This window comes from Phaenicophaeus curvirostris, chromosome 11, assembly GCF_032191515.1.
Source record: "Phaenicophaeus curvirostris isolate KB17595 chromosome 11, BPBGC_Pcur_1.0, whole genome shotgun sequence".
Taxonomy (NCBI): domain Eukaryota; kingdom Metazoa; phylum Chordata; class Aves; order Cuculiformes; family Cuculidae; genus Phaenicophaeus; species Phaenicophaeus curvirostris.
Window position 1 is genome coordinate 8215856 of NC_091402.1, and position 15987 is coordinate 8231842.

Sequence of the window (15987 nt, forward strand, 5' to 3'; positions counted from 1 at the left end):
CCCTCAGCCTCCTTTTCTCCAGACTGAACAGCCCCTGTGCTCCAGCCCATTCACCAGTTCAGTTGCCCTTCTCTGGTCACAGCCCAGCCGCTCAATGTCTTTCTTGTAGTGAAGGGCCCAGAGGTGAACACAAGGTTCAAAGCAAGACCTCACCAGTGCCAAGTACAGAGCAACAAACCTTCCCTACTCCTACTGGCCACACCATCTCTGATATAAGCCAGGATGTTGTTGGACTTCTTGGCCACCTGGGCACACTGCTAGCTCATATTGCTCTTCACCCAGCAAAGACTGTGGTCCTTTTATCCATCAAAGCCACGAGCAGACAGTTTTTCCAGGAGAACACAGTGGGAAACAGTGTCAAAGGCTTTATTAAACTCTAGGTAGGCAACATCCACAGGCCTTCCCTCATCCACTAAGTAGTACATAAAAGGAGATCAGGTTAGCCAGACAAGACCTGCCTTTCTTAAACCCATACTGACTGGGTCTGGTCACCTCATTATCCTGTAATTAAGAATGAAGAACTATTATACCTCCAGTCAGCTCCTCAACTCGAGCCCCTCCAGGAGGCCCATTCACTCTCCCATCACACTGCTGGGCAGCCAGAGCTCCCACCACACTTTCCAGCTGAACACGACCTGTCATCCTCCTTGCAGCTGTCTGTGCGATGTCAGAGCACATTTCAGTTGTTGGTGTGACTTCATGGATGGCTGCTTCTGCCATCAGAAGAATCATAGAACGGTTTGTGTTGGAAGGGACTTTAAAGATCACCTAGTTCCAACTCCCCTGCCATGGGCAGGGACACCTCCCACCAGACCAGCCTGCTCAAAGCCCCATCCAGCCCAGCCTTGAACCTGTGCCAGTTCCTCACCACCCTCACTGTGAAAATTTGTTCCTAATGTCTAATCTAAATCTGTCCCCCTCCAGGTTAAAGCCATTCTGCCTTAATCCCATCACTACACACCCTGTAAAAAGTCCCTCCCCAGCTTTCCTGTAGCCCCTTCAGGTACTGGAAGCTGCTCTGAGGTCTCCCCAGAGCCTTCTCTTCTCCAGGCTGAACAACCCCAACTCTCTCAGCCTGTGCTAGCATGGAAGTTGCTCCAGCCCTCGGGTCAGCTCTGTAGCCTCCTCTGGGTCCGTTCCAACAGCTCCATCTCCTTCTTACGTTGAGGATTCCAGAACTGTACACAACGCTCCAGATGAGGTCTCACAGGAGAAGAACAGAGGGGCAGAACCGCCTCCCCAAAACGCACTTTCAGCTCAAGGGGCGCCCAGCGGGGCCGCAGCCAGACCTTTGCCCCACGAAACCGCAGCCGCCTCCGTCCCCTTCCCGAGCCCCGCCGAGGGGGGAGCGGAGCCCTGGCTGGGGCCGGCGGGGCCGGCGGCTCGAGGCTCACTCACCGGGCAGCCGCCGCGCAGGCGGCCGGGTCGCAGCGCCAGGTCCCTCAGCGCGCCTCGCGCCGGCCCGAGCAGCGCAGCCGCCATCTTCGCCGCGCCCCGCCCCCGGGGCGGCCCGAGCGAGCGGCCGCAGCGCCGGGGCCGCGGGGACCTCCGAGCCCGGCCGGTTCCACCCCCTAGCCCGGGCACGGACACCTCCCACCGCACCGCGCCGCTCCCAGCGCGTTCAACCTGGCCCGGAACACCCCCAAGGATGGGGGCAGCCACCGCTGGGCGGCCTGGGCCAGCGCCCCCCTCATCATGAAGAACTTCTTCCTCATGTCATGATGGATTTATGTTATTTGGTCTTGTTATTTAGGTCTTACGAGGAGCGGCTGAGAGAGCTGGGGTTGTTTAGCCTGGAGAAGAGGAGGCTGAGGGGAGACCTCATTGCTCTCTACAACTACCTGAAAGGAGGTTGTGGAGAGGAGGGAGCTGGCCTCTTCTCCCAAGTGACAGGGGACAGGACGAGAGGGAATGGCCTCAAGCTCCGCCAGGGGAGATTTAGGCTGGACATTAGGAAAAAAATTCTTCACAGAAAGGGTCATTGGGCACTGGCACAGGCTGCCCAGGGAGGTGGTTGAGTCACCTTCCCTGGAGGTGTTTAACGCACAGGTGGGTGAGGTGCTAAGGGGCATGGTTTAGTGTTTGATAGGAATGGTTGGACTCGATGATCCGGTGGATCTCTTCCAATCTGGTTATTCTATGATTCTATGTCTGATCTAAACCTTTCCCCTCTTCCAATTTAACACCCTTCCCTTCCTCTTGTCGCTCCAGGCCCTTGTAAAAAGCTGGTCCTCAGCTTTCCCGTAGCTCTGTCAGTACTGGAAGCTGCTCTAACGTCCCCTCGGAGCCTCCAGGTGGGGGAGAATCCCCACCCTTGCTCTGCTGCCCCTGTGCGCCAGGCAGGACTTGTAAGCATTAAGCGTCACAGAATGATAAAATGCTTTGAGTTGGAAGGGACTGTTCACAGAGGCAGCGATAGGGCGAGGGTGCACCTTGTCTATAGTTTAAAGCAAGCTCGAGTCCAATCGCTGTGACTTTGCAGGCACCATCTGTATCTGAGCCTTCAGCATCCTCTGTCTGCTCCTGGGGAGCGCACTCTGCATAATCCACCCATTAGTGATGGAGAGGTGACTTGAAATGCTTCATATGAATCAGCAATTAACGAGGACAGTTTGAAAAAAAAAAAAAAATTGGGGGTGAAAACTGAGCAGCAGCTGAGATACTCTTGCAATTTTACAGCAGTTCATATTAAATTCACCTTATTGAAGCATGCAGAGTTTAGCATTATAGGCAGGCAGTAGTTATGCTGAACATTATAGGAATTTGGAACTTGATAGGAATGGTTGGACTGGATGATCCGGTGGGTTTTTTCCAACCTGGTGATTCTATGATTCTATGATTATTTATTCAGTATCTTATGATGAAACAGTTGGATAAACAAAACAGTCAAATCCCCATATTCTAGTCTAGGATGTGAGGGGGAACAAAGGAGAATGCTCCTGTCAGTGCTTAGGACTTACACTGTTTTTAAAAAAAAATCAGGACTGAACAACTCCTTTATTGGAATTTAATCAGGAAATAAATTATACTACTATAAGAAAAAAAATCTGCAATTTCATAAAAACTGAGATGCTAGAAGAATCTGGAATTGAACAGTTTTGTCTTTGTCATGACAATTTAAGTAATGTAATATGTTTCAATAAAGAATCTGAAGATGCAGCTTTTTGATAGCATTAAACAATAATGTATGGTACCCAGTATTAACCTAGGTATTACTGTGCACTTATTCTTTCAGAACATTATATACTGACTCTGGTATTATGGTGGAGGAAATATAATTTCAGTTTTAGTTTCATGACTGTGGTTCAGAAAGCACACAGTTTCCTATTCATACAAACTATTAGGGCTGTCTGCGTTAGGTTTATATATATAACACGTATATAAACTTTCAGGTAATGTGAGTGGAATGCAGGCAACGGTATCATTTAATGGTATAAGGAGCACTTTCACTGCATAATATAAATAGTGGGGAACCTTCTTTACTATATTTTTTATTGTTTGGATTTAGTAAATGGAAAATGCTGTGCAAAGATGCAATATGGGTTAGTCACCAAGAGACGATTTTTTTGTATCTCAAGGGTAGAAGATAACTGATCTTTAAAGTAGGAGAAAAGGTATAGAGAGTCATTGTCATTGTCATCACTTTCAGTTTCTTTCTGCATGTATGTAAACCAAGGAAAATTTAGATCACATAGCTCTCTGAAGCAGTTAGCAGAGCAAGAAAAGCAAGCTTCCTTGGAGTATAGGGTACAGGGGAATGTGTGTGGGTGTGTGAAAGAAGAGGTACACATTATGAATTATTGTTAGGAAACTCACTTGGATTTGGAAGCAGCTAAGGACTCATCCCAACACGCTGTCCTCACAAATAAGGAGGTAAGGGAAGTGACCTGTAAAATAAAAAAGGACAGAGTGAGAGAGGCTGATTTCAAAGTATGTTCCTTCCAAATATTCCTCCCAGTATCTATCATGGGTATGCAGCATTTGCCAGCACTGCCTTTCTCGTATCTTCCCCAGGATTAATAGAAAGCTAAATTGTAGCTAAGCTTTTTAGTAGTGGTCTACTTAATGCAAAACAACCAGTAATGTTTTTGCAATTAAGTTTAAAAAAACATCCCATAGGTCTCAGCTCTTAAGAACTTATCCTGAAGCCTAAGTAGTCGATAGCATTCAAGTGAAAACATTTTAAAACCAAAAAAGTTACCTTATGACAGGTAAAGCATAATTTTAAGTGGTTTTGCATTTTCTCTTCATTGCAGCAGTACTTGTTAACAGTGAAATAGTATATTCATTTTCTCATCCACGCAGATTACCTCCCAAACCATTATTTGCTAAAGATGGATGTCACACCCAGCACATGGATGGTGTATCCAGCCGTTCAGAAAGGCTGTTTATCATTAACTTTTCATTTAACCATAGAACCATTTGACAAACTCATTATAGCTAGCAGAGCTGAATGGAAGTTATTTTCTTAATTTTTCCTGAGTAACGTATCTGAGTGCATGCTGATACATGACAGGAATAAAATCAGTATTACAGCAGTGAAGCAGAGAGCATTTATGTTTTCATGGACAGGATACTCTTCTATTTTAGGCGGCAATAGAATTGGGCCAAATACATCTTTTCTTATTCACAGGATTAGCCAACTTCAGTAGAGTGAATACCTGCCATTCAGGTGAGCCCTCACACTTTCGCTTTTGCTCAGTGGTAATATGGTTGGTCTAGTCTGTATTTGATAGGTTGTTGACTCTTTTTCAGAAAACTATAAATGATGGACTGAAAGGCATTTCATCATGTGGATATTCCCTTGAAATTATTCTTGTGGCAGCTATAGAACTTGAATTTCATATCCACATAGGTTTCCTAGAGAATAACTTGCTTGTCAAAGATACACCACATACACCATCCCTAAGAATAATGCAGGAGGGTAGTAAAACTGCAACAAACTCACTAAAATAATCCCACTGTAGGTGACTGAAGAACTGGAAACATCATAGACTGAATGTTGTAGAGAGTCTTATGTGAAAGTCCCTCTCAGTCTGTGATGCTCTCTCTCAGTCCTTCACTGTTACTCATTCCTCTTCCCTGGTTGTGTCTGCTTGTCTCTAACTGTAAAACCAAAAAGAAAAAAATACAGTAAATGGTAAATATAGCAGTGAGTAGAGGAAGGGTAATGAAAGATTAAAATTGAATTAGTAACGAAAGATTAAAATTAAATTGACAATGTTCAATTCTAGAAAACAAAAGAAGGATGAAAATAAAGAATGAAAAATAGCATACCAGAATTGAAAATAACCTCCTAGGCACTGAGTTCAGTTGTTGCATACAGCCACAAGATCTCCATTTACTAAAAAAATTATTACGATGTAATGAGAGGGATCCTGGAAGCAGATAGGGTAGTGTGTTTTTTGGCTAGGTAGGATCAAATTTTCTGGTTGCACCATCTTCACCAAATATATTAGCTTTATCTATTGTTGCACCATCAATCTGTGTATGTAAATATGTCTGTCTTTTTCATTTTCAAGTGCTGTCCACCTCTGCTGTATATGGTGATGGAACTTGCATGTGGCTACGAACAAAAGAATAGTGAGGGCTTAAAACCATCTTTGCATCTTATGTTTGACACTATGGGAAGCCAGGGTGCCACGTTTAAACACTGTGTGATAACTTTTACATGTAATTAAAGCTAAAAACTGAAAAGAAGTGCCTGAACCAGGGAAGATTTTAAATAATAACATGTAGAAATAAAATGAAAAAGTAGTGAAGCAACCCATTTTAAAAAGATTTATAACAAAAGAGGCAATACCTAAGGGGGCAATAGTAAGCGTAATGCTCCACCTTTTTGGTATCTAACCATTTGACTCTGTGTAAAAAGGAAACATTCAGGAATTATGACATAAATTAACTGGATGAAAACAGTAGAAGTGATTCATCAGTTTACAAGAGATGTACTGCTACCTTTTGCCAGCGGCCTACTGTATAATAAGGCAGACAGGGGAGTTCAGGTTTCTCAGCAGATAGGCTGTAGTCTGTAACACTCAGTTCCAACAATGTTGAGAACTCTGATATTATGGCTGGAAAGACAATTTATTGAACTTCTGTCAGAGACAATATGGGATTGTGAATACAAAAAGTGTAAAGAACTGAGCTGTGGGATACCATGGAAGAAAACATCCTCTCGGAGTCTGGACCTCTTTGATAAGATGTGACTATATCCCTGCAAAGACTTTGAAGTCCTTTAAAGGTATAGACAATCTAAATTCAGGAAAGAAATGTCTAACGTTATGAAAAAGAAACAAAAAAAAAAGTAAAGTGTTACTTAAGGGAAAGGAAAGAGGATTAGAATAGCAGCAAAACAGTGATGTAATGAAAAGACAAGCTCTTGTGTGAGCTAAGCAATTCAATCTATTATGATCTATTATATAGGCAAACAGTCTAAAAAACACTTAGATTTATGGAATATAGATCAAGGCTACTCTGTACATTTTGTTTAAAAAATATTTAACAGCAAGCCATTGTATTTAAAAGCATATTTAGCAGCAAGCTGCCTAGGGTGTAAAGGAAAGTTCACAGATGAAGAGATTGCACAGACAGTTAGATGTGTGGAACATCCCTAGCCAAGGGCACACACTGATAGGACTCTGAACTATGTGTGTGCCTGTGCAGTAAAGCTCTTTTAACTATTTCACAACAGAACTGGAATACCCATGTGGAATAATAAAGGCAAGATCTTACTGCTGTAAGAAAAGTGATTTGGATGCTGACAGAACAATCTTTATTAATATAGCATTGTTTGTGTCCTGCACAGTATCTGCAAAAAGGTGAGTATTTTCCAGGAATTAAACCTATATAATACTTTAAACTGTAGACAGTTTTAGCTATAAAAGTAGTGTTTGCCTTTACCAAAGGGAAACTAGGGAAGTTAGGAAAGCTGTAGGTGTTCACATCACATCTAATCCATGTTTTGATTCACAGGTTGCAAAATATCTCATAGCATGTAGTCCCAACCTGTTACGGGGCTTGCAACTGTCTATTGTAATTAATTTCTAAACCTATAGGGTGAAAGGGCTGCTAATATGTGAGGGGTAATTTTTTTCCTGATGAATTTTATGGATTGCAGAGGAAGGGAAATTGATTTTTCTGCCGAATTAAGTATTGATTTAAACGTAGCTTTCTATGCTACCCAGTTTGGGGTCACGGGGTACTATTTCAGTGGGTTTTGTAGACTGCTCATTGTGTTTTCCTGTTTCAAGAAAATCTTTGGCATGGATGCAGGTTTCACTTTCATTACAATTGGTTGAACACCAGCAAGTGGTTGAGGGATCACGGAAGTTCATGAAAACAGAAACATTTCTGAACAGCCTGACAAAGTGCAGCACTGTGTAAAAAGTCTTATAGCAAAACCTGAATGAACCACTAGGCAAAATTGAAATGCCTAAAGTGAAGTAACAGCAGTGACTATGCTATTTGCTGTATATGCTTGCAGGTTTGTTGTCTAGACTGCATATTTGGACATTTACAAGTATGTAACGTAAAGGAAGATTTGTTGCCTTAGCTGGTGACAAGAGTATTTACGCCTGATGGAACTCGCTATCTACAGTCACAACTGTAGGTAAAATGCATCACAGTCAGAATTCCTACTGCATTTGCAAGTGTCACCTCCCCTACACAGAGAAGAGGAGGGTTGTAAATAAGCTGCATTAGCATATGCTGTTTGAATGGTGTTTGCACCTTCTGTGGGAAGAAAATGGGAAGCCTGGCAAAATGCAAAGCCTGTATCCTCATGGGACAGTATCTATATGAGCAGATTAATAGGGAGGGTACAGACTCGTGGTTGCTCTCTGCATAGATGTGTTTTATTCATAAAAGAAGCCATTTCATTTCCAGACTAAGGAATAACTTTTGGTAAAACTTTAGCCTGTAAGCAGAACAACTCCAAAATGTTTCGCTTATGAAGGTTGTTAGAATCTCTAATAAAATATATGCTTTCATGTGGGTATGGACACACGCAAATAATCGTGCCTTCAAATCTTATGTGTGTGTACACAATACAGTACAGTTTTTTCACACTTCAGGAAATGATACTAGAAAACTTTTTTTCTGCTGGTAGAGCTAGGAGGAATCAGAAGGAACTTCCCAATGGCCTGTCTTTTTAATAGCTTGTACAAAAGTGTGTAGGAATTGCCATATTATTAGTTAATACGCATTGGTTATGTAGATCAAAATGGGAACTCTTTAACCATCAGCTTGGCTGTAGCGGAGCCTAAAATACTGCTCTTTTGCATTCTGCATCAAAAAGGAAGTTAGAATAAAATTTATCCAAGCACCTGATAGTTCTAGTATCCATCTGATTTAGTGAAGTAGCATTTGCAAGATTAGCTGTTAAATTTAACAATATCAGATATAACTTCTGCTACGTATATTGGTTGTCCTTAGTAAGTGTTTTGATGATTTTGTTTCTCTAGGAAAGCTGGGAATGTTTTAGTACATATGAGCAAGTCTACAATCAAAATTCTACCCCAACGGATGTTTTCGTGCTATCAGTCTGTGCTTCAGAAAATGCTGAATTCCATCTTAAGCAGAAAAGTGAAGACCAAGTCATTAAAAGCAACTGCCATAGGAGGTACGTGATTTGTTTTGAGAGTCATTTAGGCTTAAAATGCTTACTGTAATAAAAATTCAGAGAAATAATAGAAAATCTACATGGACAACTCGTTTAAAAGCTGTGATGATTTTATGTTTAAAATTAAGGTAATATGCATATAAAGTGTAGTATTCTGAGAAAATCACTCTTACTCACTTTAGATTTACCTTCTTCAGACTTTTCACGTATCTTTAATGAGTGTTGAGCTATATACTGAAATGAATCAATTTGTTACTCAAGGCTACATGTGGCTTGCTTGATGGAATTCAGAGTAGGATTCCTGACAAATAACAGAATTTGAAGGGATGAATGCATAGAGTAAACTTTCTTATCTCTGCTGGTTTTTTGGGAACATAGTTATTACAGTGTCTAAGACCCATGGTTCAGTTCTATACAAAATACTGAACTTAATAATACTTATCAACCTGCAGATATTAATGCAAATGCATAATGTAGGGATACACCAGTCACAAAGTCTTATTTATAATTGAAAGCATTTAAAAAAATTAATATTGTCAATGCATACTCCCTCAAATTCTAATTGAATTTATTTGTATGCAAGAGGTTATGAGTGTTTCATTCAATAGTTGTGTATACTGTTGTCATCCATGAGAGCAAAACAATACTGTAGGACTTGTATATACATGCAACTTTCTGCCATGTTTCAACTGAAAGTATGCCTATTACCACACTGTAAACCTGAAAATTATTACAGCTAGTTCATTAATTCAGAATAACAAATGACTGAGGAATTTGCAAAATACATCTTTTTTTGTGAAGAACAGAAGAATTTGTAGTGGCAATAATTGCTATAAATTAGCACTTGGCTTTAGTGCTAAGTATAATCTTGTGGTACAGCATATAAACATGAGTTCCAGTCAATAAACAGACAATGAACAGGCTTGAGAAGGGATTTGTCTCTTGTCCAGAGTTCCCAGAGAATAGCAATGAGTCTTTGTTTTTTAACCCTCACCTTTCAATATATAAGGAGCAGTTAGGTTCATGTGGTTTTATATCAGGAGCACAGACTTTAGCAGTGGCACTGTGCCTTACACAATCTTGTCACCAGTATATCCTGCAGAAGTCTCTCATTCATTTCAGGACAGTGGGAATAATAACTCAAAGATTTCTGGCACCAAGTAAAGCACAGAGGATATGCAGGTGTGTGTGTATGTGTGTGTTTGTATGTGTATCTAAGTATATACTTATATAATGGGGACCTTTATTGATAGATGATTTATATTAAAATTATGATAAAATATATAAGATCTTTCTTCTACTGGTTTTTGTTAAATTAGGTATTCTGTGATATTTTCATTCTTAATTCCTCCAGTTTCTTCCTGTTTATTCAAAATTATGGGAAAATTTCAGTACACTTAATATTCGAGAGATTGCTCGAATGTACTGATTAATTGCATATAACACAGGTCAAATTGCATAGAATTGTTAATGTAACCCAGTCATGCCTTGATGCATCCATGCTGTCAGACCAAACATGTCTGTCTTCATAACCTGAAAGGCTGAGAAAGTGATAATCAGCTCCATAAAACTGCACCCAAATAAGAAAATCAGTCCTCTATGAACAGTGAGTACAGACCATCAGAAATCATTTTTCTTGATGGGCACATGGAGAAATGTGTTTTTGAAGGTAGGCTGTTAAGTTTTTGAAAGGCAGCTATCAGAGGTCTTTTTAGTCTCAGTTGATTATCTCTTAAGCTTTAGGTAAGACTAAAAAAGTCTTGTATATATAGCTGTGATCTGCAGAATGAAGGATGTTCATCGTTGATGAAAGCTGAAGAAAAAGGACAAAGTCAAAGTTCTCAAAAAGGAGAATCCTTACTTTTTTAGGAAAGCATGCTTATCAATGAACTGAAAGCTTGAGATTTTTTTATGTTTTATGACACTTTTGTCCTCTATGTGAAACTAATCTAGAGTGCGTGTTTGGTATGCAATTTCTGCCCTTTTTGCAAGAATACTGGTTTTGCCTATCTAAAATACTCAGTCGTTGCCCAGGAAGACAGGATGATCTGCAACTTTAAAAATAAACCAAACCAAAACAAGAGGCAGCAAGAGCATACAGAAACTGTCTCCTAGTCAAAAAGGCATTAGCAGCATGTCCTTATCTTTGTGATAATCTACTTCAAAGCCATGGAACAAAGATGAAGCAAAATCTAGCAGAGAGATTTGGTGTCAACTTATTTTGTCTAGTTCCTTTTGTTATCTGCTAAAGGGTACAATAGTCACGTTTTACAACTGTCCTTCACAGACAAAGTTGCCATCCTAACTTCATCCAGTTCATCTATAACTTAATGCTCATGGGGTCACAAGGCAGATGGTCTGCAGTATTGTTAACACTTCTGCTCAGATACCACAATGCCACCTAAACAATGGTCCAGTCTTAAAGCAATTCCCCTCATTTGTTGAAGTAAGCTGATATTTTCATCAGGGAGGTATTGCTTCTCATTTATAAAGAAAAACATCAGCTTTTATGGTAAAAATACAGAAAGCCTCATTAATTACCACACACAATAAAAAATAAAGTGAACATAAAGAAGCCAAACAGATGGTGGTTTATAAACAGACTTTTTAAACGGTAACCTTCACAGTAGGGAATGCTGCAGGTAAGAGTGCAACTTACATTTCATTAGAACAGTTTTATTTCTATGTTTAGAACATAATGTGTTCCCAGGTACGTTCTTTGCTGAAAGTTGAATTATTCTGGAAAGCCTGAGAAAAACAAAAAGCAATACAATTGCTTTCTAATTACAGAGACTGTAGGGTGGTGGGACAAGAAGGGGTATGCTGTAATGTTTGACTGGTTTCTGTCACTCCTTCTGCAATTTGAAACATAGTATAAGAAAATTGCTAAAAACGTTTTAAGAAGTTTAGTGGTTGGCAGACAAAACCGGGGAGGATGTAGCTCTCTGCTTTGGGAGTGTGGAATTGAGGAGGGGAGGCTTAGAGATCATTGCATAGAAGGAAGAGACTTTGAAGAACCATTTTCCCCAAAGAGAGGTGTAGGGAGGGCGAAAAAATACTGCTATGTGTTAGAGGCAATTTTAAGAGGCAAACATGGTAAAGATTCCTTGATCCATATCCAGCATTTCTGTATGCCTAGGAAATGAAAATGTAACATACTAGTTTCCCTTGTAAGCATCCAGAAAATATCTGTAATACAAACCTATAACATATTTCATTAGAGAAACAATAGCAATTCAATTGTACATACCATAAAACTAGCAAAACTAAGTCTGTCTGGGTTAAGAAGTCAATTCCTATCCAATAACCTACTAGCAAGATTTATTTTAATGAGTGAAATGAATGCTAAGGAAAAGCTGCTCTCTGCTTCAGCACAGCAATCATAGAATATTGTTCGTATCTGCTGAGTAACTTAACTGACCAGCCCCAGGAATGGCAGATGCTCAGATAAGATACTTTACATCCATGCTAACAGTCTTGGTAGGCTGTCTAAACTCAGGCTGCATGTAAATCCCATCTGCCTTGGCAGATGCTGCAGTGGGAGAAACCTCGAGGTTTCTTTTTTCGCTGGGTATCCTGATACCTCTTCGGGACAAAAGAGAGGATAACAGAAGGACTAGCTCTCTGGTAATAGCTGAGAAGGATCTATGACAAAAAGAGATCTTGGATCTCGGGCAGGTTGGATGCAACAGTCAGATCACTCCAAAGCCGTATCTGGGAGCTATTGTTCATAGCTTCACAAAGAATACCGACGTTTTCTCTGGGACAGTTTGTTTAGAGAAGTTTCTGTTCAGTCTTCTACTATTATTCAACCAATTAGGCTTTATTAGATTGTTCTTGAAATACCATATATAACTGTAGCTATTCACAGTATACACTCCTGTATCTTCCAGCTATGAACTGTCTGCTCCTTAATGACAGACATATTACATTTTATTGTTAATGGAAATCTAAGATTCATGTCTATACACTACCATTCCAATACTTTTTTTCTTCATGATGTAATTGGCAATTAAGTCTGGTTTATTTTTATTCTGGATATTCAATGGCAAAAAAAATAACAGTCAAATAGTCTATATTAAAAATAGCGGGATGGAGGAACATATTAAGAAAATACTTCTTGTTCAGCCTTCTGGGCTGGCATATGTTTTCAAAGTGGGCATAGGCATCTTGGATTCCTTATACTCTAGCCCATTTCTTGTCTCAAGCCTTTTGGTTTGTTATGTCTGAAATTGCAGTTCCTCTATATAAATATCCAGTACTTAGTACATATGGTATTATGTACAGAGAATATTCAGAGGAATGTTGTGTTTGTGGCTGTTCTTCTAAGGTCTGGGGTGGTTCACTGGCCAACCCGACCTTACATTGTACCTTGTTTTCCAGGTCAGGATGTCATAGGCAGCTCCATAAGATGCTACCACAATTCTCCTTTGGGTACCATTCCCACTGGCATTGGCCTGCCCTCTCAGTCCAACAGGCTATTTGGCTTAGGCCGCTTACGGTGTGTGTGTGTGTGGTGTTGTATATCAATGGTAAGATTTATCTGCTCCTTGAATGTGGCAATAGCAAGAGACAAACCCTATATCTCTTGATGAATACACACAGTTGTTAATGAAGCTTTCTTTCATCCATATGAAAAGATATCTATTATTCACAAAATACTTGTATGAAACTGTGGCAGCTCTGAAACTTAGGAAAGGAGCTCTTTGCTGCCATCTCTCAGTGAACTGCAAAGAGAGGTAGAGGTGCGTACAAAATTTTTAGCATACGTATTTGCCTGCTCTCTTCATGAGGGGCATTTTTACTGATTTTATAAGAAATCAATGAAAGAAATGAAGTAATGTTATACTTTTTGTATGATAAAGAAAATCAGGACTGTGTTTAAATATAATCTGTTTAGGAGTTATCCTAACTGAACCTCAATCTTCCATGGGGTAGTGAATGAAGCTGCGTCCGTATGAATATGTAAGTACTTCTTTTCATACCTGATCTGATGTGTTAAGTGTGCTGAAAATTGGAGTGGAGACATCAGCATGACAGAAGATGATGGTAGCATCTTTTAGGTGCAATGATGGAGGATTAGCACTGACAAAGTATGTAAATGGGTAGACAGTAAATTGCTTCTTTGAAATGAGGCAGCCCTTCTTGAGAGTATTGGTGGATTTGTCTACATCCTTCTTTGACAGTAGATGCTGAAAAGAGTGCAGCTGATAGGTAAAATACAAAATCTTTTATTCATCAAATGTTCAAACTGAGTTACAGAGTGTATGCAAAGATGCTGTGTGTGTCTTTCTTCATAGGCACAACAAAAGCACTTAGAACACCAGAATTTTGTAGAAACATTGCTAAGCAGTTGGTGCAAATAAGTGCCAAAATCCATTTAGTCTTCATTTGCTGTTTTCAGAGTCAGACGAAGCTCTTCAGAAAGAATTATTACTTCTTGGTCAACTCAGAGAAAATGTTTTAGGTTTTATGAACTTATGAGTAATATTTTGAGCTAGTTTTTGCAAGTTTTAAGAAAAGAAATCATAGTTTCTGAACCTGATCTTTCTTATTAGAAACAATATTTGGAGGAATAATCTAATGTTTATATCATTATGAGAAGTTTCCTCAACATAATACTCACGAATAGTCTCATTAAAATCAAAAAGCATGACTATATGGCTATGCAAACACTGAGTTTGACCCAGAAGAGGAGATGTGCTAGAGTTTCTGTGATATCCTCCAGGGATTTCGTTATTGCTATTGATTTTACACAATGGCACTCAGATGGTACAGTTATGGATGGCAGTATAAAACCCTAAGAGAGATGGATAGACATGATTAAGTGCTTACTGGCCAGCAGTCAGTATAATTTCCTTATCCTTTCAGGTCCCAGTCCACACACATTATGCTGTTACCGCTTTTAGCTCCAGGGTTGGTCATTAAACTCAAGCATAAATAGCTGATATATTTAGGTACAGAGGTCTCCAGTTCATTGCTTGTTTACCTCCATGCTGTAGTGTAACATTGTTGCAATGTTGAGCCCTAAATAAACAGCAGAGTTGTCATGGATATTTAATTTGTTAAAAAATTCTTTTTCAAATGTCATTAATCTCTAAAGTTTTTAGGTTTTTTTTTGCTCCTTGGAGAAATTACAATATCCCTTGAGATCGTAGTCTGTTGTTATTCTTTCCAAAGGAAACATAGAAACCATATTTTATCCCAAAAGGGTTTTATCCTCCCTTCATGTCTGTTTAATGTGTGAACTTTTCTAGACACATTTCTGGGATTTATGCATTAATAACAGACTCCAGATGGAGAGGCTTTTTATCAGATAAGCAAACCTGGGAGGAAGTTCTGAATGTTAACACTGGGATGGAGGCTGGTACAATACTCTTTCTTAGAGCAAATCTGATTGCGTTTGCAGGACACAGAAGATAGAATACCTTTATCTTATTCAGTCATTCTACTTCTCCCACAATGAATTATATAACCTCAGTAAAAATTTTCTGGGATCCGTTCCATAGCAAGGTGTACTAAGAAGCAATGAACGTGTTTTGTTGTTTATTACTGCTTGGTATTTAGACAGCCAACTTTCTTAAGAGTGCTTTCAGATCCTGCAGATCAATATTCTACTAGATTCTGATTTTAGTGTAGTTGATGGAATTTCAGAAATGACTTTCTTTGCAGCAAGGAGTTTTTCTGGAATGAAGGAAGTGGTCCTTTCTCAGAGAATATAGAACTTCTTTTCTGGCTCTTGATATCAGTTGATAGGGTATTGCTAGTACTCATCTCACTGGGTCTGATTTTGTGATCTAGGATCTAGACTTGAATTTCACAGAGGATTTTTTTCCCTAGAGGAGGGAAGAGAATAGTGTTTCTTGTCAGAAGCAACAGGCTAGATCTGCCCTGGCTAGAGTAAATAGCCAGAAATTATTTTTGTGATATCCAAAAAGTATGAAGAAAAGTACACCCTTTCCAACTTTGTTGCATCCTTTTAGTTAAATACAACTTACAACTAATATAGAGCATATATCAGATTTGATTTGAGCTAAGTAGGTAGCTTTTGGTGAGCACTAAACTAACACCATATTTAATTATTATTTTCTGCTCAGGATAAGCCTGTGAATTGCCATCATTTCCTTCTTCATAGCTGTTATTCAAGGATAGCTTTTTGGCACTTTTAGATTCAATAAGTTTCCGAGGAATGCTCTACATCTTAGATGTGTTACCCCAGCATCACTACTCAAGCAAAGTCATATGAAGTTATCTCAGAACAACAGTCTTTCTGGCACTCATAATAACATTCTTTGTAAAATCCACTTCCCATGGATCTGTGCCCAAAATTAACTGTGTATTAAAACAATATAGAGATGGTCAATTGC

General features: G+C 39.6%; 1 protein-coding gene across 3 annotated transcripts in view; it reads right to left on the bottom strand.

Moving 5' to 3' along the window:
- SUCLG2 (succinate-CoA ligase GDP-forming subunit beta) overlaps nucleotides 1-15987 on the bottom strand; it is a 220790-nt gene that overhangs the window by 125240 nt on the left and 79563 nt on the right. Inside the window, exon 1 of one of the 3 annotated variants that reach the window (XM_069866283.1) lies at nucleotides 1399-1524. The exons of 1 other annotated variant lie outside the window; for it this stretch is intronic. In XM_069866283.1, coding sequence (XP_069722384.1) covers nucleotides 1399-1482 — 84 coding nt within the window. In that variant the 5' untranslated portion in view covers nucleotides 1483-1524. Of the gene's footprint in view, nucleotides 1-1398; nucleotides 1525-15987 lie in introns of those variants that run through there. One more of the 3 variants, XM_069866284.1, reaches the window with a different exon arrangement.